At 44.8% G+C, this 26,643-nt stretch overlaps 1 protein-coding gene across 2 annotated transcripts in view; it reads right to left on the bottom strand.

Annotated features, from left to right (window-relative positions):
- Nucleotides 1–26,643, bottom strand: part of LOC131536533 (gastrula zinc finger protein XlCGF8.2DB-like) — a 61,580-nt gene that overhangs the window by 12,057 nt on the left and 22,880 nt on the right. Inside the window, exons 1-3 of one of the 2 annotated variants that reach the window (XM_058769531.1) lie at nucleotides 3,409–3,562; nucleotides 2,393–2,482; nucleotides 2,055–2,170 (exon numbers count right to left, since the gene is read on the bottom strand). In XM_058769531.1, coding sequence (XP_058625514.1) covers nucleotides 2,055–2,139 — 85 coding nt within the window. In that variant the 5' untranslated portion in view covers nucleotides 2,140–2,170; nucleotides 2,393–2,482; nucleotides 3,409–3,562. Of the gene's footprint in view, nucleotides 1–2,054; nucleotides 2,171–2,392; nucleotides 2,483–3,408; nucleotides 3,563–26,643 lie in introns of those variants that run through there. The other variant, XM_058769532.1, reaches the window with a different exon arrangement.

The following is a 26,643-nucleotide window of genomic DNA, read 5'->3' as shown; positions in this document are numbered from 1 at the left end:
TAGAGCATTGAAGATGGGTCGAGGCTGGGTCTTCCAACATGACAGTGACCCGAAGCACACAGCCAGGATAACCAAGGAGTGGCTCTGTAAGAAGCATATCAAGGTTCTGGCGTGGCCTAGCCAGTCTCCAGACCTAAACCCAATAGAGAATCTTTGGAGGGAGCTCAAACTCCGTGTTTCTCAGCGACAGGCCAGAAACCTGACTGATCTAGAGAAGATCTGTGTGGAGGAGTGGGCCAAAATCCCTCCTGCAGTGTGTGCAAACCTGGTGAAAAACTACAGGAAACGTTTGACCTCTGTAATTGCAAACAAAGGCTACTGTACCAAATATTAACACTGATTTTCTCAGGTGTTCAAATACTTATTTGCAGCTGTATCATACAAATAAATAGTTAAAAATCATACATTGTGATTTCTGGATTTTTTTTTTTTAGATTATGTCTCTCACAGTGGACATGCACCTACGATGACAATTTCAGACCCCTCCATGATTTCTAAGTGGGAGAACTTGCAAAATAGCAGGGTGTTCAAATACTTATTTTCCTCACTGTATATATATATATATTCATATTCTCCATTAAAAGACCTTCAAAATGTTGTATGATTTTTTTGGAATGTCAATATAGAGTCAGCAAGGTTGATTATGAGAAAGATTAAAGTTTTCCTCCAGTTCTTTTCTTATTAATAATTAGTCTACCATATTAATAATCACAATATAGCTGTTTTTTGTTTTATCTTTAATATTATACATAAGAACAGATGAAAAAAAAAAAAAAACAGTATAGGAACAAATAGCCTAGAAAGAATGCATTACCTTTATCATTTTACATCTAAATAAAAAAAGCATTCATATAGCCTACGAGAAATAAATTATCAAATGTAAAAATCACTACAAAACTAACTAACAACTACAAAAGCAGTTAAATGAAGTGCTACGAGTGATTCCCTCTTTTTTTTTAGGCTACTGATAGATAACATTGAGACAGTACGGCCACCTGTAATGCACAAATCATATAAAGTTACACATCAGATGTTTTTCACTTAAGACAGAACAGATTATGTTTGCGGGAATACTGAAATACTGTAATTCTGTGCGTGCTCTTCAGATGACAGTCAGCGCGAGAAGCGAGCGGAGAAAAGGTAATCCTCTCAGAAAATATATAATTAAAGATACTTTTAGATGTTTAATTACTATTTGGAGCATTGGGACTGCTAAACGAGGGCTTAATGAACAAATTTTTTGTGAAATCCTCAAATTCGACTAAAATCGACATTTTTCTTTTTTTTTTATTTGTTTGCCTGTAGCTCAAAATAGCCTGTGCACATTTACACTCATTTTGCCAGCCTGGGTCCCATATGACGTCATTAAACCATGGCGCAGTACTAAATTTTCGCAGTTTTAATGACGCACAGAGCGCGATGCCTCATAAAATCCGATCTGCCTGTTTACATGACAGTCGCATTGGCACATATCCGATTTATATCCGAATTATTTCCACATATGAATGAGGCCTGAAACCGATCTCGCTATATCCGAATGCATGTGTTTTTTTCCTGTTTACACTGTCATGGGACAGATCTGATCTGTGTCACATATGGGCAAAAAATTGGAATTGGGTCACATTTAACTGACAGTGTAAATGGGGCCTTAGGCAGCACCTATATTTTATAGTTTCACTGGAAACAATTTGAAATAAGGTTAACTGTCAATAACTAACACTAACAAAAATAATAAATACTGTTACAAATGTATTGTTCATTGTTAGTTCAAGTTAGCTAATATTAACTAATGTTAATGTGAGGCAAGGGGCACCAGGTAAAATCTTGCCTAGGGCAGCAAATTAGCCAGGGCCTGCCCCGCTTGAGGGTGAGTAAATTATGGGGTAATTTTCATTTTTGGGTGAGCTATCCCTTTAGCCTACACTCCAGGCCAAATAAAAGCCATAATTTATGAAAATCATATGACATACTTCAGAAATATCATTCATTTCTGTTATAGCTGTATTGTGAATAAGAATCAAATGACTGAGTTCAGCTTTGAGAAAGAGACCGACCTGTTTGTTCCTCAGTATCTTCATGTTTGATGCTGAATACTTCTGAAATCCTAATGTCTGCACTCTCCTCTTTAATAAACGCCATCTTTATAATAGTGTGTCACGTGGATGTTTTTCTGTGAGTTTGAACAAGATGAGAATAATTAACAGAAGAAAAATAAATCCAAACTAAATGTTACTCATATGTGGATGCACTTTGCTCCAAAATAAAGTTCTAAAATGTTATATAAAGCATTACAATGTTACATTCAGTAATAAAACATTAATTTAAGAGTTCTCATTAAAAGCATAAAATTGCCAGAACAGTTTGGAACACTTCAAATGCTCAAAACACAAACCTTTCTTCAGACAAATCACAACAGAGCAGGAGCCTGGCACAGCCTTATGATGTCATATCTCCCCTCCAAAATAAAAGTCCCATTCATACGCTAAAATCAGAAATGTGCAGACATATTCAAATACAAATAATAAAACATGTCAGCGATGTTCAGAGTTAAATTCTTGGTGAAATACATAGGGATGTTGTGCTAAAAAATAACTGGAAATGAAAGAGTTTGAACTACATCAGATTTCGTAAATGATTCAACACTTATATATAATAATAATAATAATAATAATAATAATATTATATATATATATATATATATATATATATATATATATATATATATATATACACATACATACATATATGAGATTTATGATTTCTTAAAATACATTCAGGGTGAAATAAAACAACAAATAATAAAAATAAAGAATAAAGAAATACATTTAAAAATAACAATGATAAAAGAGAAAGTAATAGTGGAAGTAGTTAAGAAAGTACATTGACATCAGAAGATAATGGAAAATTAGGAGATACTGAGACAAAGTATTAGGTGTACTTAAAACTGAATTCTACAAATCAATACAGAAATGAAATTTATAGCTGGAATGAAAAGGGCTTAATCAGACAAACTAAGAGTTTGCAGAGTTTGTATGTAAGCTTCAAAGGGCTTCCGAATGTTAGACAATGGTGTACTCGGCCAGTGAAAAGAAAGTCTTTTTTTTTTTTTTTTTGGTAAATTTCTAATGTTTTTAATGAAATATAGGGTGTCTTTAATCCACCAAGAGTGTGATGGGGGTTAGGAAATTTTCCAATTAAGCAAAATTTTTCGTCTGGCCAGCAATGTGAGGAAAGCAATAAAATCGGCAAAATTTCTTCACAAGCACGATTGGAGAAGCATATAAAGACTACAACTTTCTAGGATCGCTTGGGTCTCTAATAACTGGTTAATGTGTGCCCGTGGGGGCCTGGAGAAGTTTTAAAGGATTAGTTCACTTTCAAATTAAAATTTCCTGATAATTTACTCACCCCCATGTCATCCAAGATGTTTATGTATTTCTTTCTTCGGTCGAAAAGAAATTAAGGTTTTTGATGAAAACATTCCAGGAGTTTTCTCCATATAGTTAGCTTCAATGGACTCCAAACGGTTGAAGTTCAAAATTACAGTTTCAGTGCAGCTTCAAAGGGCTATGAACGATACACGATGATGAATAAGGGTCTTATCTAGTGAAACGAGCGGTCATTTAAAAACAAAAAAAATGTATATGCTTTATAAACACAAATGCTCACCTTGCTCTTTTCTGCGACTTCACGTAATACGTAATTACGTTGAAAAGGTCACGCTTGACGTAGGTTCCATCTCATCTTCTCCTCCAAGTTCAAAATCGTCTGACAGCACTTATAAGTCTGCGATCTGCCATAAAGCTAGAAAAAGAAGAAGAAATCGTCCGACATCGTTGTTTTACCTTTTAACTTCCTTTTTTTGTAAACGCCGTTTGACTTAGTATTTGCACGTTCAACTTGTAAACACTGACTCGGTACTTCCGCCTATGTCAAGCGTGACCTTTTCAACGTAATTACATATTATGTGAAGTCGCAAAATAGAATCCTTTAAAATGCCCTGACATTTGTGCTTATTCTTGCGATACTTTGATGTCATACACTACCATCTACCATACCACCTACCATTTGTTTCTAAAATCATGAAAAAGCCACTCAGTTGCAGTCATTTCTAGCTCACAACAAACACTTTGATATATTTCAGTCAGGTTTTCATTTGCAACACAGTACTGAAACTGCTTTAGTAAGGGTTATAAACAACCTACTCTTATTACTCAACCTTAGCTCAGCTTTTGACACTGTCTCTCATAATCTACTACTCATGCGCCTCTCAGAGATTGGCATCTCGGGAGCTGCATTAGCCTGGCTTTCCTCCTATTTGACGGACAGACAACACTACATCACTATGCATATCTGCAAATCTACCACTGTCCCTCTTAAACAGGGTATGCCACAGGGCTCAGTTCTAGGGCCATTATTATGCCCCTTGGACAAATCATTCGCCGCCACGGTTTTCAGTATCACTGCTATGCCGATGATATTCAAATATATACTTCTTGCTGACCTGACTCTATTCACCAGACTGCTACTTTATTGACATGTGTCAACGAGTTAAAAACCTCGCTTAACTCCAAATCTCTCAGCTTGAACTTGACAAAAACAGAAGTTTTACTTGTTGGCCCCCCAACTGTAACAAAGAACATAACTAACCCCCTTAAAATTGACCTTGAAGCTACATCAATTTTTCCAACTGCCACCGTCAAAAACTTAGGTATCATTCTTAATTCTTCACTAAATGTCACTAAAGATGCTTATATTAGCAAACTCTCAAAAACTGCATTTTTTCAACTTCGACGTATTTCCAAACTCCGTACCTTCATGAGCCCAAAAGATGTTGAATCATAGTGCACGCATTTATCACATCTCGCCTTGACTACTGTAACGCTCTGTTTTTCTGTATTACCAGCACGCTCCATCTCCCATTTGCAATATATTCAAAACTCTGCTGCAAGAATGTTAACTTACACCAAATGGTCTGCTCATATCACTCTTCTTTTTAACCTCCACTGGCTACCCGTGTCCTCTCGTATCATTTATAAAATTCTTCTGCTTACCTTTAAGTCACTTCACGGTCTTGCACCTACTTATCTCTCTGACCTGCTTTCTCCATATACCCCTTCTCGTCTACTTCGATCATCTGGAGGGGAACTTATTTGTGTTCCAAGATTTCACCTCTCATCTATAAGTGGGAGAACTTTCTCTGTTATGGCTCCTAAACTTTGGAACTCATTGCCCCGTATTTCCGGACAGTAACCACACTGCACGAATTTAAGTCAAAACTCAAAACGGATCTGTTCAACCAATATTATCGGTCATTATCTGTTTCTTCTTGAACTGTTATGGTTTAATGCTGTATCTGATTGTTTGCTGTATTTGACTATCTGTATTACTACTATGGTTTGCAACTGCAATCGCATGTCCTGGACTTGGCAAATGTCTACTGTCCATCTATGTATGTACTGATTTCTTACATTGTTTTTGACATTGTGAAGTGTCCTTGAGCTTGGGAAAGGTGCTAAACAAATTAAACATTATTATTATTATTATTATTATACACTGATCATTCTGCGCAGCACCGTTTCAAGTCCAACACACCTTTAATGAGTTGAGACGGGAAAACTGGACATCGCGTTGGTTTCTGACGGATTGCTTCAACAGAGAATATTTGTTTTGGATGTGACTTACTTCATTTAAAAGTAGACATTTCAAGATTTCTATACATATATTTCTCATGTATTTGAGTTGAGTATTCGCGGAGATTCATGTTGTTTTATTTACGTTTCTGTGAAAGAGAGGTGACGGAGACAACGCACCCTATTTATTTCTTTATTTTTTAAAAGCACATTATTTTGTTGTTATTATGACTATACACAAATAAAAGTAGACCCTTTGCAGTTTCAAACGATACCTTGTTCTTTTCTGTACGATCAAAACTCATGGAGTATATTTTGTTCTTTTCGCGGTCATAAAGAAAATACGAGACAGACCGTACTGGTGTGGGCTGCGAGCCCCATTGGGAGCCCACCTTCGGGAGGCTCAAGAAGTACTACGCCACCAGAGTAATGTTCCGAACAGGTGGCCGCTACTAATTTGATAGTGCCACCAGGGATACGACCCGCTCGAGAACCACGTACCTTCACTGTACCAGTCTTCTCAAAAGGGGGCTGATTGTTCACCTGGTGGCAATTTTGCAATGCCTAAAAGACTACCTTAGGTACAGTCGACGTTGGTAGTGACTCGAAGAGTGAAGGCCCGTGCTGCCTGAAATGTTCCTGGTAGCAACGGCCCAATACATTCATCCCCAATACACCTGGTGCTTGGGCACCAATACTTGGGTCCCGGACTACCAAAACACCACATTTTGGAAAAAAAAAACTTTCCACATAGCTCAACGTACAACTCCATACATCCTATATAAGGGATGGACAACCCATTAGCAGTCCTAAGCTGTAACCATTGACAAGTCTTAAGACGATCTTGACCCTGAGGCTCAAAATGCTCTCAAAAGCAGCTTTCGGTGATAGTGGAAACCATTGACCCTGTATCAACTAAACAAGGGACTGACACACCACCCATAGCTACCAACAAATGAGGGCAAGATGACATTAAATGTGACACTGAATCACCTCTACATGGAATATCAGAGCCAGACTGTTCCCATACCAAGCTGTGGCTTGACAATTCGGTGGGAACTAGTTTCCCGCCCCTGAACGAGACGATGTTGTGTTGGTTCGAGTAACCGAGGGAGAGCAAGCGGGGACCCGTTCCCCGTCACAGTCTCTCACAAAATGACCAGGTTTTTGGCACCTTCTGCATATCACTAAGCCACCACCTACTGCTCAAACCATGCGGTGGGTTTCGTAACCGAGCAATACTTTGGGCAAGCTGAGTTAACTGTTCTTGCTGCTGTTTTAACATTTCTCTAAACTCACTCATCTCCAGGGGAGCTGAGAGGGTTGGTCTACCCGCGAAGGTGCCCTGCTTTGAATACCATATTGAAAGCCATGGGCTAAGGGGATGGAATGGCTACGGCTTCTTGCACCCCCAGGCATGCCCTCACGTTCCTATTGTATTTGTTTCTACCTTTAAGCTTCTGCAAAGTTCAACTTGCCGCATGGGGCCAATGTGGTTCTCAAAGACTCTGCAGGAGTTGATGTTGATGCTGATATTTTTGATGAGCTTGTGAGAACATCGAAGGTGTCCTTCAAAATTTTGGATGGTGATAAATCAGGTAAGAAACTCATGAACTGCTGCCATATTCAAAAATGTATAATCTAGTTTGTATTCTTTCTTCACAATATATGATGTCTTCGTATTGTCTTGTGTGCTGTATGTGATTCTAAGATAATGTTCCGCAAGCTGAGACAGATTTCTCTGAGCCCTCATGCCCTGAGTTGTCATTTTCATCAGTGGAATCAGAAAGTTCAGATTCCGCATTCGTGACCCCTACCGGCCATTATGAATATATTGTCATGCCGTATGGACTGGTAAACGCCCCCTCCGTATTCCAGGATTTTATGCACGAGGTGTTCCGGGATTTCCTTCATCAGTTTGTCATCGTGTACATTGATGATATCCTCATTTATTCCCGGAACCTGGCCGACCATCGCCACCATGTTGCGGAGGTCCTCAAACGTCTCAGGAAGTACCAACTCTTCCTCAAAGCCGAAAAATGCTCCATCATCAGTACATTTTCTGGGCTACATCATTGATAGCGGTGGTATAAAGATGGACGAGGGGAAGGTAACGGCTATCACCACCTGGCCAGTACCCAACACAGTGAAGGAACTTCAACGCTTTCTTAGGTTCGCAAACTTCTATCCACGTTTCATCCATAAAGTAGCAGTTTCTAGTCCCCTGACTGATCTGCTCAACAACAGGTCCAAGTCTCTGTCCTGGACACCAGCAGCCACTGAAGCCTTCAATACCTTGAAGGAAACATTCTACCACCGCTCCAATTCTCATTCATCCAGACCCGAAGAAACCATTCATGCTCGAAGTAGATGCCTCAACCACAGGAGTAGGAGCGGTGCTTTCACAGCAGCAGGGGTACCCAGCCAAACCCCATCCATGTGCCTTCTTTTCCCGTAAACTCAGCTCGGCGGAGAGGAATTATGACATTGGCAACAGGGAACTCCTCGCCATCAAACTCGCCTTGGAAGAATGGAGGCATTGGCTGGAGGGAGCAGCTCATCCATTTCTGGTACACACGGACCACAAGAATTTACAATATCTTCATGATGCTAAAAGACTCAATCCTCGTCAAGCTTGATGGGCTTTGTTTTTCACCATGTCTTATCGCCCAGGCCCAAAGAATGTCAAGGCGGAGAGTTTATCACATATCTATGCTTCAGCTGAAGAAAAGGAAGAAATCGAAAACATCGTTCCCAAAGAACTCATTGTCAGCACCATCGAGTGGACCTCCCCTCCAGCCTCCACACCCAATGCTCCAGGCAATACTCCGTCGGGCTGCCCACCAGGTCTCCCATACGTACCCAGAACCCAACGCACCCCTCTGATTCACTCCACCCACACATCACTGGGCACTGGCCACCCAGGGACCAACAGCACCCTCTCGCTGCTAAAGGATCGCTTCTGGTGACCCAACATGTCTAGGGATGTGAGAAGGTTCGTACAAGGATGTAAGGACTGCGCCATCTCCAAAAGCCCCCGCCATCTTCCATCTGGCAATCTCCTACCTCTGCTTATACCTAACCGACCGTGGTCACACCTGGGAGTGGATTTCATCACGGACCTGCCCGAGTCTGACGGTAATACCTGCATATTGGTAGTTGTAGACCGTTTCTATAAATCATGCCGTCTTCTCCCTCTCAGAGGTCTGCCCACTGCTATGAAGACTGCAGAATTACTGTTCAATCATGTGTTCAGACACTTTGGCATCCCTGAAAACATCGTGGGCCCCAGTTTGTCTCAAGAGTATGGAAATCATTCTTCTCACTCCTAGGTGTGACCATCAGCCTCTCATCGGGATATCACCCTCAATCCAACGGGCAGACGGAAAGAAAGGTACAGGAGGTTGGGCGCTTCCTTTGAACCTTCTGCCACGGCCACCAGAACTCTTGGAACCAGTTCCTGGGCTGGGCCGAGTACGCCCAGAACTCCTTACGTCAACCATCTACTGAACTCACTCCCTTCCAGTGCATACTCGGGTACCAGCCCCCTCTATCCCCCTGGTCTGGGGAACCCTCGGATGTTCCTGCTGTTGATTACTGGTTCCGAGAGAGCGAGATGGTCTGGGACGCAGCACACCATCAACTACAGCGGGCAGTGCGCAGACACAAGCTGGCAGCCGACTGTAGAAGATCGCAGACACCCACCTACATGCCAGGTCAGAAGGTCTGGTTGGTCAGAAGGCTATTGGCTTTCCTGTAGCTCAAATAGTAGAGCATGGCGCTAGCAACGCCAAGATCATGGGTTCGATTCCCAGGGAAAGCAAGAGCTGATAAAATGTAAAAACTGTAACTTGAATGCAATGTAAGTCGCTTTGGATAAAAGCGTCTGCCAAATGCATAAATGTAAATGTAAATGTAAATGGTTGTCAACTCGGGACATCCGGATGCGCCTGCCCTGCTGCAAGTTAAGTCCCAGATTTGTTGGTCCCTTCACCATCCTCAGACAAATCAGTGCAGTCACTTATGAATTACAATTACCAGCACAATACCGCATCCATCCTACTTTCCACGTATCACTACTCAAACCTCACCATCTTTCCAACCACAGAGCCTGGCCAGACAGAGGAACCCCCTCTTCCTCTAATTCTGCAAGAAGGAACCGTCTACAAGGTCAAGGAGATTCTGGACTCCCGACGTCGTCGGGAGTATGTTGTTGACTGGGAGGGATACGCCCCGGAGGAACAATCATGGGTTCCCAGAGACGACATCCTAGACCTTACACTGATGGAGGAATTCCATGCCTCCCATCCAGATCGATCTGCACCTCGTGGACGAGGAAGACCACCTTGAGGAGCGAGCCGTGGGGCGGGGGTGGGGGGTGTACTGTCACGGAACAGCCAGGCTCTCCCACCACGTCATCACAAAGAGCACCCTCACCTGAGTACTAATCACCTGCACCTGTTCCCCATCACCACAGCCACTTAACCACAGTATAAAAGCACACACCTCAGTCCCACTCATCGTCCGGTCTCGTCTCAACGTAGGGGATTCTCCTGTCTTTCCTAAGCTCTGGATCTACGAGACACTTACCTGTTATACTTACCTCCTGTTCTCCTCGCCAACGCCTGTCTCCTCCATCGTCATCTGAGGTGTGTGCTCTCCAGCATTTTCCAAGTATCTGTAAGCAAAGACATTTCCATTAGTCCCACGCTCATCTGCAAGTCAATTTCAGAAGATCTCCTTATCTACTATTCACTCAGTTTGCTCTCCAACTCATTCTGTCGAATAAAGTATTTGTGTTTTCAATATTACTGCACTGCACTGCATTTGTTAATTTTGGTTAATGTAGATCTCAACAAAACATTTTAAAAATGTTATTTGTTTGTGTATGTTTCTCCATATGTCACACCTCTGAGGATGAGAATTTGTGAATTTGAACCTGAAAGATCTGTCAGCTGTTAAAGAAAACACTGTTTAAAATCTCTCATTATATGCTCTTAGGTGGGGACGAGCATCAAGACATTTCTTGAGTTGGATCTACACAGCCCTTCCTCCTCTGTGCTGGAGAAAAGAGAAGTAGCGTTCAGAAGTTTTACATCATCCTGGACCAGAAGGCCATTCCCTGCATGACGCAGACAGCTGTCGCAGCCTTTGAACTCTTTAAGGCGCACTTTGTCTTTGCTGTGTCGTATGATGAGGCCTTGTGCAACTTCTACATGTTTATTCAAACAACGGTTTATGGCATTGATGTGGGCACTGCCAAGGAAAGTCCAAGGGTCAAGGAAATCCGAGTGAGAATTCAGAACACTGAGGTTTGACTCCCCCCACCCCCCAGCGTCTTTCTCAAATGTTCTCATGCTTCCTTTGCAAGGTACACCACAAAAGCTGCTTTTTCAGTACTTGGTTAAAGACTGTATTTCATTGGACATACTTTCGGAAAGGATTCAGAGCTTCAACTATGGATACAGTGAAAGAAAGAACAGACCAAGTGGAGTTAAAATTGATGATGGCAGCAAGGACTTTGGCCTCAATGCTATTCAGTCATGGTGCCTTCTGCGCAATACCCCCTTGATCTTTGGAGATCTAGTTAACATGGACAATGGTTACTGGAATTTGATACTACTTTTGTTTCAGACAGAGGCGCGGGAAGTAGGGGTGCTGAGGGTGCTGTAGCACCCCCTGTTTTTTTCTGTGGGCAACTGTTTAATTGTTGGGAATATAAAAAAAAAATAGAAGTGTATATTTAAATGCAAATAGCCCGGTTGTTGGCAGAGGCAATTTACGTTAACTCCAACCACAAACATATGATTGGGATACGCAAATTTGCAAAAGACGATCATCAGTCGTTTAGGTTCAGTGGTGCAGATGCTAAAGCGTGTGTCACACTCCTTTTGACACGATCGACCAGGGTTCGAATCTTTTTTTCTCTCTTTTCAAATTTCAAATCACATCAGAAAAGCATTAATTTTTTAATAAAAATGAAGGAAATAATCAAAAAGTTGAACAGTATCGGGTAGGGTTAGGGTAGGTGTAGGGAGGGCTTTTGTCCCAATAAGGTGGCATCCATTTAATAATTTGAAATAAAATTTTAAAATTACACTCAGTAAGTTATTGCATACTATTTTATAATTGTAAGACTTTAGCCAGCAATACTTCCTCCAACCACTAAGGGTCATACTTCTGCCATGATGAGCAGTATTGCTCCCAGCCACAAGGGGGCGCAGGATGTCTGTTGCCTGCAATCTTCCTCCCAGTTGCCAGGGGGCAACCATTAGCAAGAACTCTGTGCCTAGCAATTATTGTTGATGATACTCACCTGTGTAGGGCTCTATTTAAGTTGCCTTTAGCCATTGTTTTTTGTTCAATCTTGAGCCTACCTACCTGTGTATCCTGTTGCAGACCGTGAGTCTTTGTAAGCCATCGTGCTTGTTTTGTTTTCCTTTTGTAACTATTGGAAGCTTTGCTTCTGGTTTTGTTGTACTTTGTTTCTTGCCTTTTTGACCTTCTACAAGTAAAGCCACTTGAAGTTATACCTCTCGTCTCCCAATTGTGATTCCTCTGCACTTGGGTCTCAAAATCCTCAACTTAGGTTAGCTCACTTAGGAAGAACACCAGCTCTGTGTCCAGAAGATATGGGTTCTAGTCCTGCTAAGGACAACCTTCAAGATTTCAGTTTATAGTCTGGCAGTTCCTGCTTCTGTATCATTACAGCAAGATTGAACCAAAAGATGGACCCAGCAGAGAGTCAAGGCCCTTCGTCAAATGTGGAGAGAATATTATCCGAGCTCACCAATCAAGCTACCGCTATTCAACATCATGAACAGATACTCACAGAAATACTTCAGCGTTTGAGCTCTCTGGCTTTACCCCAAAATCCTCCATCTCCGGAGGTTCTTGAGTTACCCATCTTTCCTCAACCTCAACCAATTCCAGCGGTTCCTCTTCTTGAGCCCAGGCTACCACCTCCTGAGAGATATGATGGAAATACCAGGGGCTGTCGAGGCTTTATCACCCAATGCTCTCTAGCCTTCCAACTTCAACCCAGTAGTTTTCCTACAGAGAGCAGTCGGGTGGCTTATATCATCACCTTATTGACTGGAAGAGCTTTGGAATGGGCTACGGCTCTCTTGGAACATTGTTCACCATTCACTTCTGGTTCTGAGCAATTCCTAGCAGAGATGAGGAGGGTCTTCCATCATCCAGGAGGAGGAGTAGGAAATGACCAACGATTACTTCAACTCACCCAAGGAGCACGCAGTGTAGCAGAAATGGCTATTGAGTTCCGTACTCTGGCAGCTGAGAGTGGCTGGAATGAACAGGCTCTTCAAGCAGCATTTCATCAGGCTCTTGCACCTGAGCTAAAAGATGAATTGGCTTTCCGAGATCCTGCGCCTAACTTGGATTCTCTTATTGATGTCGCCATTCGAGTGGATAACCGAATTAGGGATAGGAGGTCCGAGAAACAACAAGACCGACTCACAGCCCAAAGCTACATCAGTCCAGTTCAACCTGTTTTCCAGCCTCTTTCCACAGAAGAACCCATGCAGCTTGGGAAAAATCGCTTATCACAATCTGAACGGGACAAACGTATGCGGGAGCGGCGCTGTCTGTACTGTGGTGAAATAGGACATTTTCGAACTCATTGCCCTGAACTTGTGGGAAAAGAGATTTCTCGTCCAGAGAGAGGGGGGCTGAGACGAGAGAAATAACTGACCCCCGATCTTCAGCTGGATTTTCAACAGTGATGCATTTCTCCTGGGGCAGTGGTTGGCACAAGAGTTCTGCGTTTATTGACTCGGGCGCTGCTGGCAATTTCATGGACCATACTCTGGCCAAGAGCTGGAGGATACCACTAATAACTCTCCAGGATAAGTTCACTATAACATCTCTAGACAACAGACCTCTGGGGTCCGGCCAGGTAACACACCGTACCATTCCTATTTCAGTTGAAATAGACTCCCATCAAGAATCACTCTCTTTTCTCATTATAGACACACCCGAGTTCCCAGTCATCCTCGGCTACCCTTGGCTTGTTTTTCACAATCCTCAAATTGACTGGCCAACTAGCCGTTTCACCAGATGGAGATGTGCATGTCCAATGGACGGAATTATTTCATCTCCTGAGTCTTTTTGGGGGCCTAAACGACAACTCTGGAACCAGCATGAGTCAAATACACCAAGAACTAAGGTACTAGCCGTTCCTCAAGTCAAACTAACACCTCCTGCTCTGATTGTTTCTTCTCCTGACCTATCTCGAGTCCCCCAGGAATATGTCGATCTCCAGGATGTGTTTAGTAAATCCCGGGCCGATACTCTTCCTCCTCACCGACCCTATGATTGCGCCATTGAGTTGCTGCCAGGAACTTGCCCTCCAAGAGGTAGACTGTTCTCGTTGTCTGCTCCAGAGAGGTCCGCAATGGACGATTACATTTGTAAGGCACTGGATAATGGATTTATTCGGCCTTCCACTTCACCGGCAGGGGTGGGGTTTTTTTTCGTAGGTAAGAAGGACGGAGGTCTTCGCCCATGCATTGATTATCGTGGCCTAAATAACATCACAGTGAAGAATCGCTATCCACTACCACTTATGGCCACAGCCTTTGAACTTCTCCAGGCGCTACCATCTTCACTAAGTTAGACCTCCGGAATGCATACCACCTGGTGAGAATCCGGGAGGGGACGAATGGAAGACTGCTTTCAACACCCCTACAGGGCATTACGAGTATCAGGTGATGCCCTTCGGCTAGCTAATGCCCGGCCGCCTTCCAAGCCCTTATCAATGATGTTCTAAGAGAGATGCTTAACAAATGTGTGTTTGTTTATCTCGATGATATTTTAATATTTTCCCAGAGTTACGAAGACCACGTTCAACATGTCCGGCAGGTTCTCTCGTCTGCTCTTGAACAACCTCTTCGTCAAACTAGAGAAAAGTGAGTTCCACAGCACTACAGTTACTTTCTTGGGTTTCATCCTGTCATGTGGCAGTGTGCAGATGGATCCCAGCAAGGTTCGTGCAGTCCTGGAGTGGCCCCACCCTGATTCATTGAAACAAGTCCAACGCTTCCTGGGTTTCGCCAATTTTTATAGGAGGTTTATTCGAGGCTTCAGTTCCATTGCAGAACCTCTCACAGCTCTCACCAGGAGGTCTGGCACACCCTTCCAGTGGACGGAGAAGGCTAACCAAGCGTTCAAACGACTCAAACAGCTGTTTACTTCCACTCCCATACTGACACTACCAGATCCTGAGTTACCGTTTATTATCGAGGTGGACGATCGGACGTGGGCGTGGGAGCAGTTTTGTCCCAGAGAGCGACTAAGGACAATAAACTCCATCCTTGTGCCTTCTTCATGTCGACTGACAGCAGCAGAGAAGAACTATGATATTGGGAATCGGGAGTTGCTGGCCGTTAAGTTGGCATTGGAGGAATGGAGGCACTGGCTGGAGGGTGCTAAACACCCATTTGTGATCTGGACGGACCACAAGAACCTCACTTACATCCAGGGAGCCAAAAGGTTAAATCCTCGGCAAGCTCGGTGGGCCCTTTTCTTTAACCGTTTTGACTTTGTCCTCTTACAGACCTGGCTCCAAGAATATTAAGCCTGATGCTCTGTCAAGGCAGTTCGAGTCCCAGGAAGAGGAGGACAGGTCAGAGCCCATCATACCAAGGTACAGAGTGCTGGCAAGCATCCAGTGGGACTTGGAGACAGCAGTACGGAACGCCCAAATTCACCAACCTGACCCAGGTAATGGCCCATTGGGTCGCCTCTTTGTGCCTAACACCATCAGGTCTGAAGTACTGCAGTGGGGTCATGCCGCACCGTCATCTGGACATCCAGGGGTCCTAAGAACCCTGAGGCGGATCCAGTCTAAATTTTGGTGGCCCAACATGGGAACTGATGTCCGGAGAATGGTTGCTGCTTGTTCCACTTGCGCCCAAAATAAGGAACCTAGAGCCCTCCCTCAAGGTAAACTACATCCCCTCCCTATCCCGAGACGACCCTGGTCCCACATATCCATGGATTTTGTTAGTGGCCTACCCAACTCTCAAGGTAACACCGTGATACTTGTTGTAGTCGACAGATTTTCTAAGGCATGTCATCTCATTCCCGCCCCTAAAATTCCTACAGCAGGCCAGACGGCAGAACTTCTCATGCAACATGTCTTTAGGATTCATGGGTTTCCTCAGGATATGGTGTCTGATAGGGGTTCCCAGTTTACCTCAAGATTCTGGAAGGCTTTTGGACGTCTAATCGGTTCCACCATCAGTTTGTCCTCAGGGTTCCATCCCCAGTCCAATGGCCAGACAGAGAGAGTGAACCAGGAGATTGAAAAGACCCTCAGGTGTCTGGTCTCGAACAACCCGAGTATGTGGAGTTCCCAGCTGGTCTGGGCAGAATTTGCCCATAACACCCTCCATCACTCATCATTGGGTATGTCCCCATTTGAATGCCAGTTTGGGTTCCCCCCCTCTCTGTTTTCTGAACAGGACCTTCAAGCACAGGTTCCAGCACCGGCCCAGTTAGTCCGGAGGTGCCGGGGGGTCTGGCGGAGAGCTCGGGCAGCCCTGTTAAAGTCATCCCGGAACAGCAGAAACAGGCCAATCGGCGTCGGCGGATCGGTCCGTCACTCCGTCCGGGGCAGAGAGTGTGGCTTTCGACTAGAAATCTCCCATTGCGCCTCGAGTCACGGAAACTAGGTCCTAGATACATTGGACCTTTCAAGATTCTCAAGAAAATAAACCCAGTCTCTTACCGACTCCTACTGCCCAGGTCTGTCGCATACACCCCACATTCCATGTTTCATGTCTCAAACCTGTCATCTACTCTCCTTTGTCTCCTGCAGTTAGACCACCTCCAGTTCCTCAGATGGTGGAGGGGCAACCAGCTTACTCCGTGGAGAGACTTTTGAACATGCGCAAAGTACGGGGAGGGGTCCAATATTTGGTTGACTGGCAAGGCTATGGTCCAGAAGAGCGCTCGTGGGTACCAGCCAGAGACATACTGGACCCAGAGCTCATCAGGGACTTCCAACGACAACAGTCAAACAGCACTAAAAGGAACGTCAGGAGCCGTTCATCAAGAGGGGACTCCTGTAAGACTTTAGCCAGCAATACTTCCTCCAACCACTAGGGGTCATACTTCTGCCATGAGTAGTATTGCTCCCAGCCACAAGGGGGCGCAGGATGTCTGTTGCCTGCAATCTTCCTCCCAGTTGCCAGGGGCAACCATTAGCAAGAACTCTGTGCCTAGCAATTATTGTTGATGATACTCACCTGTGTAGGGCTCTATTTAAGTTGCCTTTAGCCATTGTTTTTTGTTCAATCTTGAGCCTACCTACCTGTGTATCCTGTTGCAGACCGTGAGTCTTTGTAAGCCATCGTGCTTGTTTTGTTTTCCCTTTTTGTAACTATTGGAAGCTTTGCTTCTGGTTTTGTTTGTACTTTGTTTCTTGCCTTTTTGACCTTCTACAAGTAAAGCCACTTGAAGTTATACCTCTCGCCTCCCAATTGTGATTCCTCTGCACTTGGGTCTCAAAATCCTCAACTTAGGTTAGCTCACTTAGGAAGAACACCAGCTCTGTGTCCAGAAGATATGGGTTCTAGTCCTGCTAAGGACAACCTTCAAGATTTCAGTTTATAGTCTGGCAGTTCCTGCTTCTGTATCATTACAATAATGTATTACAATGCAGAGGTGCAGATAATTGCCACTATATGCAATAAGTAAAATTATTTACGTGTGTACGTGCGTACAGCACCCCAACCTAAAACATCTCCCGCGCCCTGGATTCAGATAGTGAACATTGTATTCTCGCCAGTTGTAACACAGGGTAGAACGTTTTTGAAGCATTTAATTTCTGATCATCATAAACTCCATAAACTTTCAGGAAAGTCCATGTTTCCTGAAAGAAGATTGATTCAAAGCACCATCTAACCCAAGATGGCGGCGCGAGTACATCGCGAGGCTCTGGGTCTCTCAGATTTTGCAATTTTGCGGTATTTTTCTTAATCATCTCGGCCTGTTCGTGCAGAACAGTTGTGCCTTTACATCGTACACCCGTTGTGAGCTTTTGGATATCGGTTTGCGAATTTCCGACACTTTTATGGACAATCTTCGACTCCTTCCTGAGATCGCAAGGACACCCGAGGCTATGCACCCTACCCGGCCGGGCGGAAGTGCTCGCAGGCGGCGTCGAGATCGTAAACAAAGGCGGGGGAAGCGCGGAGGACTAAGAGCTAAGCTAAGGCCAACACCACACCGGCTCTCTTTACCCAGCATTTTCCTTGCCAATGTACGGTCGCTAGTGAACAAAATGGAGGAGATTCGACTCAGCATCACACACAGCAAGAAACTTTTGAACTGTAACGTCCTAATCTTCACGGAAACCTGGTTAAACAGCGGAATACCGGAGACCGCTATTGAGCTAGCGGGACGCCACACACTCCGGGCGGATAGAACATTAGATGGCTCCGGTAAGACCAGAGGTGGTGGATTGTGCATTTACATTAACAAAGCTTGGTGCGCAAACTGCTATTGTTGGGAGTCATTGTTCAGCTAACCTTGAGTTTCTCATGGTTAAATGTAGACCGTTTATCTACCGCGGAGTTCACTTCCACCATTATAACTGCAGCCTATATTCCCCGGATGCTGATGCCAAGCTTGCTATGAAAGAACTTCACGCAGCCATCAGTAAACAACAGACTGATCACCCGGAAGCGGCTTTTATTGTTGCAGGTGACTTTAATCACTCAAACTTAAAGTCAGTGCTACCCAAGTTTCACCAGCATGTTTCCTGTCACACCAGAGGAAACAAAACCTTAGACCATGTTTACACAAACATGGCTGGAGCTTACGTTGCGACACCCCTCCCCACCTGGGACAGTCAGATCACCTTTCTTTGTTCCTCACCCCAAATATGCACCCCTCATCAACCGTGTGAAGCCATCAGTGAAGACCATCAAGGTGTGGCCTGCGGGGCAGATTCCACACTCCAGGAAAAGTTTCTACACACAGACTGTATGTTTGCTTCTCAAGCCACCAGTGGCGCTCACACAGACATTGACTCTTACACCTCCTCTGTATTGGATCATATCAATATCACCATTGACAGTGTTACAACCCAGAAACAGATCACCACATATCCAAATCAGAAGCCTTGGATGAACAAGGAAGTGCGACTCCTGTTGAAGTCACGCAACACTGCCTTCAGATCAGGAGATGCACAAGCCTACAGCACATCCAGAGCAAACCTGAAGAGGGGCATCAAAAAGGCCAAGCACTGCTACAAGCTAAAGATAGAGGGACACTTTTCCAACTCTGACCCTCGACGCATGTGGCAGGGCATTCAGGCCATCAGTGACTACAAACCCACCCACTCCACCCCCGCAGCCACTGATGTCAACTTCCTGAACGAGCTAAATTACTTTTATGCTCGCTTTGAAAGAGACAACAGAGAAACTGCCACCAAGCTCAATCCCTCAGCTGACCACCCACCAATCATACTCTCCTCCACAGATGTCTGCAAGGCACTGAGCCGGATCAGCGCGCACAAGGCTGCTGGACCAGACAACATCCCTGGTCGTGTTCTCAGGGCATGTGCGGAGCAGCTCGCTGGGGTTTTACAGACATTTTCAACCTGTCTCTTGCCCAAGCAGCCGTACCAACATGCTTTAAATGCACTTCCATTGTGCCAGTGCCAAAACACTCTAGTCCGAGGTGCCCTAATGACTACCGCCCTGTAGCACTCACACCCATCGTCATGAAGTGCTTTGAGCGGCTGGTCCTGGAACACCTAAAAGACTCTCTACCATCCACATTGGACTCACACCAGTTTGCCTACCGTAGCAATAGGAGCACAGAGGACGCAGTTTCCATGGCACTGCACTCTGTGCTCACTCACCTGGACAATAAGAACACTTATGCACGTATGCTGTTTGTTGACTTCAGCTCAGCATTCAACACTGTCATCCCAACCAAGTTAATAGCCAAACTTGGAGACCTGGGCATCAATACCTCAATGTGTAACTGGATTTTGGACTTCCTGACCAACAGACCCCAGAATGTTCGATCAGGATTCACCTGCTCCACATCCATCACACTTAACACTGGTGTACCACAGGGCTGTGTGCTAAGCCCGTTTCTTTACTCCCTCTTCACCTCCGACTGCAAGCCTGTGTATGGATCTAATTCCATCGTCAAGTTTGCAGACGACACCACGGTGATTGGCCTCATCAGTAACAACGATGAGACTGCCTATAGGGAGGAGATCCAGCACCTGGCCACATGGTGCACTGAAAATAACCTGCTCCTCAACACCACCAAAACGAAGGAGCTCATCGTGGACTTCAGGAAGGAGTCAAGAGGCACACACGACACCATCCACATCAATGGAATGGCTGTTGAGCGTGTCTCCAGTTTCAAGTTCCTGGGGATCCACATCTCGGCGGACATGTTGTGGAAAACCAACACCTCCAGCCTGGTCAAGAAGGCTCACCAGCGCCTCTTCTTTCTGAGGACACTGAGGAAGAATCAGCTCTCCTCTGCTATCCTGGTGAACTTCTATCGCTGCGCAATAGAAAGCATCCTGACCAACTGTGTCACAGTATGGTATGGGAGCTGCTCTGTTGCGGAGCGCAAGGCACTGCAGCGGTGGTGAAAACTGCCCAGCGCATCACAGGGACTCCACTACCTGCCATCGAACACATCCAGAGGAAACGCTGTCTGCATCGAGCTCGCAGCATCCTTAAGGACTCCTCTCACCCAGCCCACAGACTGTTTTCTCTCCTGCCCTCCGGTGGCGTTTCAGGTGCCTCCGGACCAGGACCAGCAGACTAAAGAACAGTTTCTTCCCAGAGCTGTCTCTTTACTGAACTCTAACCCCGTTGATCCACTTCCTCATATATTATTAACTCTTCTCTCCTACCTCACATCTGCCTTATTTGCACTACTGAATGTAAATTTTTATCACAGTAACAACTGTTTACTTTTGTATCTTGCACTACCATACCTAAATTGGACTATGCTCATTTGCACTGCCAAAATAATGTTGTTTACATTATCAATGTTTACATTAACATTTTGCACCGTATGTCTAATTGTAATATGCAATCACTTCCACTGCACTTTTACACCTTGTTTATAGTAATAGTCATCTGTATATATATTATATTGATAGTACATATCACCTGTAAATTCTGTTTATAGTAATAGCCATCTGTATATTTATTCACTATACATATTCACCTGTAAATTCTGTTTATATTAATAACCATCTTTCTATATATATTTATACATATATTCAGTACATATCCTTGTCCTGCACTTATTTAACCATTGTATATACTGCACTTGCTGCTATTGCACTTCTGGTTAGACCTAAACTGCATTTCGTTGCCCTGTACCTGTACTTGTGTAATGACAATAAAGTTGAATCTAATCTAATCTAATGATCCATTATCCTAGATGCATTAGGAAAGTGGGTCCACTTATACACATGTCGTGCATGAGGTACGAAGGGAAGCATAACTTTTTTAAGAAGTCTTTAAAGAACTTTAAAAACATAACCAAAACATTGGCCAAGAAACATCAACATCAGGTGGCTTTTCATTGGGAGAGTTTTTATTTTAAAAGATTTCAGTTTGGTCCTTTTAATGAAACCTCAAGATTCTGGAAGGCTTTTGGACGTCTAATCGGTTCCACCATCAGTTTGTCCTCAGGGTTCCATCCCCAGTCCAATGGCCAGACAGAGAGAGTGAACCAGGAGATTGAAAAGACCCTCAGGTGTCTGGTCTCGAACAACCAGTATGTGGAGTTCCCAGCTGGTCTGGGCAGAATTTGCCCATAACACCCTCCATCACTCATCATTGGGTATGTCCCCATTTGAATGCCAGTTTGGGTTCCCCCCCTCTCTGTTTTCTGAACAGGACCTTCAAGCACAGGTTCCAGCACCGGCCCAGTTAGTCCGGAGGTGCCGGGGGTCTGGCGGAGAGCTCGGGCAGCCCTGTTAAAGTCATCCCGGAACAGCAGAAACAGGCCAATCGACGTCGGCGGATCGGTCCGTCACTCCGTCCGGGGCAGAGAGTGTGGCTTTCGACTAGAAATCTCCCATTGCGCCTCGAGTCACGGAAACTAGGTCCTAGATACATTGGACCTTTCAAGATTCTCAAGAAAATAAACCCAGTCTCTTACCGACTCCTACTGCCCAGGTCTATGCATACACCCCACATTCCATGTTTCATGTCTCAAACCTGTCATCTACTCTCCTTTGTCTCCTGCAGTTAGACCACCTCCAGTTCCTCAGATGGTGGAGGGGCAACCAGCTTACTCCGTGGAGAGACTTTTGAACATGCGCAAAAGTACGGGAGGGGTCCAATATTTGGTTGACTGGCAAGGCTATGGTCCAGAAGAGCTCGTGGGTACCAGCCAGAGACATACTGGACCCAGAGCTCATCAGGGACTTCCAACGACAACAGTCAAACAGCACTAAAAGGAACGTCAGGAGCCGTTCATCAAGAGGGGGCTCCTGTAAGACTTTAGCCAGCAATACTTCCTCCAACCACTAAGGGTCATACTTCTGCCATGATGAGCAGTATTGCTCCCAGCCACAAGGGGGCGCAGGATGTCTGTTGCCTGCAATCTTCCTCCCAGTTGCCAGGGGGCAACCATTAGCAAGAACTCTGTGCCTAGCAATTATTGTTGATGATACTCACCTGTGTAGGGCTCTATTTAAGTTGCCTTTAGCCATTGTTTTTTGTTCAATCTTGAGCCTACCTACCTGTGTATCCTGTTGCAGACCGTGAGTCTTTGTAAGCCATCGTGCTTGTTTTGTTTTCCCTTTTTGTAACTATTGGAAGCTTTGCTTCTGGTTTTGTTTGTACTTTGTTTCTTGCCCTTTTTGACCTTCTACAAGTAAAGCCACTTGAAGTTATACCTCTCGTCTCCCAATTGTGATTCCTCTGCACTTGGGTCTCAAAATCCTCAACTTAGGTTAGCTCACTTAGGAAGAACACCAGCTCTGTGTCCAGAAGATATGGGTTCTAGTCCTGCTAAGGACAACCTTCAAGATTTCAGTTTATAGTCTGGCAGTTCCTGCTTCTGTATCATTACAATAATGTATTACAATGCAGAGGTGCAGATAATTGCCACTATATGCAATAAGTAAAATTATTTACGTGTGTACGTACGTACAGCACCCCCAACCTAAAACATCTCCCCGCGCCCCTGGATTCAGATAGTGAACATTGTATTCTCGCCAGTTGTAACACAGGGTAGAACGTTTTTTGAAGCATTTAATTTCTGATCATCATAAACTCCATAAACTTTCAGGAAAGTCCATGTTTCCTGAAAGAAGATTGATTCCAAAGCACCATCTAACCCAAGATGGCGGCGCGAGTACATCGCGAGGCTCTGGGTCTCTCCAGATTTTGCAATTTTGCGGTATTTTTCTTAATCATCTCGGGCCTGTTCGTGCAGAACAGTTGTGCCTTTACATCGTACACCCGTTGTGAGCTTTTGGATATCGGTTTGCGAATTTCCGACACTTTTATGGACAATCTTCGACTCCTTCCTGAGATCGCAAGGACACCCGAGGCTATGCACCCTACCCGGCCGGGCGGAAGTGCTCGCAGGCGGCGTCGAGATCGTAAACAAAGGCGGGGGAAGCGCGGAGGACTAAGAGCTAAGCTAAGGCCAACACCACACCGGCTCTCTTTACCCAGCATTTTCCTTGCCAATGTACGGTCGCTAGTGAACAAAATGGAGGAGATTCGACTCAGCATCACACACAGCAAGAAACTTTTGAACTGTAACGTCCTAATCTTCACGGAAACCTGGTTAAACAGCGGAATACCGGAGACCGCTATTGAGCTAGCGGGACGCCACACACTCCGGGCGGATAGAACATTAGATGGCTCCGGTAAGACCAGAGGTGGTGGATTGTGCATTTACATTAACAAAGCTTGGTGCGCAAACTGCTATTGTTGGGAGTCGTTGTTCAGCTAACCTTGAGTTTCTCATGGTTAAATGTAGACCGTTTTATCTACCGCGGGAGTTCACTTCCACCATTATAACTGCAGCCTATATTCCCCCGGATGCTGATGCCAAGCTTGCTATGAAAGAACTTCACGCAGCCATCAGTAAACAACAGACTGATCACCCGGAAGCGGCTTTTATTGTTGCAGGTGACTTTAATCACTCAAACTTAAAGTCAGTGCTACCCAAGTTTCACCAGCATGTTTCCTGTCACACCAGAGGAAACAAAACCTTAGACCATGTTTACACAAACATGGCTGGAGCTTACGTTGCGACACCCCTCCCCACCTGGGACAGTCAGATCACCTTTCTTTGTTCCTCACCCCAAATATGCACCCCTCATCAACCGTGTGAAGCCATCAGTGAAGACCATCAAGGTGTGGCCTGCGGGGGCAGATTCCACACTCCAGGAAAAGTTTCTACACACAGACTGTATGTTTGCTTCTCAAGCCACCAGTGGCGCTCACACAGACATTGACTCTTACACCTCCTCTGTATTGGATCATATCAATATCACCATTGACAGTGTTACAACCCAGAAACAGATCACCACATATCCAAATCAGAAGCCTTGGATGAACAAGGAAGTGCGACTCCTGTTGAAGTCACGCAACACTGCCTTCAGATCAGGAGATGCACAAGCCTACAGCACATCCAGAGCAAACCTGAAGAGGGGCATCAAAAAGGCCAAGCACTGCTACAAGCTAAAGATAGAGGGACACTTTTCCAACTCTGACCCTCGACGCATGTGGCAGGGCATTCAGGCCATCAGTGACTACAAACCCACCCACTCCACCCCCGCAGCCACTGATGTCAACTTCCTGAACGAGCTAAATTACTTTTATGCTCGCTTTGAAAGAGACAACAGAGAAACTGCCACCAAGCTCAATCCCTCAGCTGACCACCCACCAATCATACTCTCCTCCACAGATGTCTGCAAGGCACTGAGCCGGATCAGCGCACAAGGCTGCTGGACCAGACAACATCCCTGGTCGTGTTCTCAGGGCATGTGCGGAGCAGCTCGCTGGGGTTTTACAGACATTTTCAACCTGTCTCTTGCCCAAGCAGCCGTACCAACATGCTTTAAATGCACTTCCATTGTGCCAGTGCCAAAACACTCTAGTCCGAGGTGCCCTAATGACTACCGCCCTGTAGCACTCACACCCATCGTCATGAAGTGCTTTGAGCGGCTGGTCCTGGAACACCTAAAAGACTCTCTACCATCCACATTGGACTCACACCAGTTTGCCTACCGTAGCAATAGGAGCACAGAGGACGCAGTTTCCATGGCACTGCACTCTGTGCTCACTCACCTGGACAATAAGAACACTTATGCACGTATGCTGTTTGTTGACTTCAGCTCAGCATTCAACACTGTCATCCCAACCAAGTTAATAGCCAAACTTGGAGACCTGGGCATCAATACCTCAATGTGTAACTGGATTTTGGACTTCCTGACCAACAGACCCCAGAATGTTCGATCAGGATTCACCTGCTCCACATCCATCACACTTAACACTGGTGTACCACAGGGCTGTGTGCTAAGCCCGTTTCTTTACTCCCTCTTCACCTCCGACTGCAAGCCTGTGTATGGATCTAATTCCATCGTCAAGTTTGCAGACGACACCACGGTGATTGGCCTCATCAGTAACAACGATGAGACTGCCTATAGGGAGGAGATCCAGCACCTGGCCACATGGTGCACTGAAAATAACCTGCTCCTCAACACCACCAAAACGAAGGAGCTCATCGTGGACTTCAGGAAGGAGTCAAGAGGCACACACGACACCATCCACATCAATGGAATGGCTGTTGAGCGTGTCTCCAGTTTCAAGTTCCTGGGGATCCACATCTCGGCGGACATGTTGTGGAAAACCAACACCTCCAGCCTGGTCAAGAAGGCTCACCAGCGCCTCTTCTTTCTGAGGACACTGAGGAAGAATCAGCTCTCCTCTGCTATCCTGGTGAACTTCTATCGCTGCGCAATAGAAAGCATCCTGACCAACTGTGTCACAGTATGGTATGGGAGCTGCTCTGTTGCGGAGCGCAAGGCACTGCAGCGGTGGTGAAAACTGCCCAGCGCATCACAGGGACTCCACTACCTGCCATCGAACACATCCAGAGGAAACGCTGTCTGCATCGAGCTCGCAGCATCCTTAAGGACTCCTCTCACCCAGCCCACAGACTGTTTTCTCTCCTGCCCTCCGGTGGCGTTTCAGGTGCCTCCGGACCAGGACCAGCAGACTAAAGAACAGTTTCTTCCCAGAGCTGTCTCTTTACTGAACTCTAACCCCGTTGATCCACTTCCTCATATATTATTAACTCTTCTCTCCTACCTCACATCTGCCTTATTTGCACTACTGAATGTAAATTTTATCACAGTAACAACTGTTTACTTTTGTATCTTGCACTACCATACCTAAATTGGACTATGCTCATTTGCACTGCCAAAATAATGTTGTTTACATTATCAATGTTTACATTAACATTTTGCACCGTATGTCTAATTGTAATATGCAATCACTTCCACTGCACTTTTACACCTTGTTTATAGTAATAGTCATCTGTATATATATTATATTGATAGTACATATCACCTGTAAATTCTGTTTATAGTAATAGCCATCTGTATATTTATTCACTATACATATTCACCTGTAAATTCTGTTTATATTAATAACCATCTTTCTATATATATTTATACATATATTCAGTACATATCCTTGTCCTGCACTTATTTAACCATTGTATATACTGCACTTGCTGCTATTGCACTTCTGGTTAGACCTAAACTGCATTTCGTTGCCCTGTACCTGTACTTGTGTAATGACAATAAAGTTGAATCTAATCTAATCTAATGATCCATTATCCTAGATGCATTAGGAAAGTGGGTCCACTTATACACATGTCGTGCATGAGGTACGAAGGGAAGCATAACTTTTTTAAGAAGTCTTTAAAGAACTTTAAAAACATAACCAAAACA

This window comes from Onychostoma macrolepis, chromosome 03 (genome assembly GCF_012432095.1).
Source record: "Onychostoma macrolepis isolate SWU-2019 chromosome 03, ASM1243209v1, whole genome shotgun sequence".
In the NCBI taxonomy this organism is placed as follows: domain Eukaryota; kingdom Metazoa; phylum Chordata; class Actinopteri; order Cypriniformes; family Cyprinidae; genus Onychostoma; species Onychostoma macrolepis.
The sequence above is the reverse complement of the archived record's forward strand: the minus strand, read 5'-3'. Positions and strand labels throughout refer to the sequence as shown.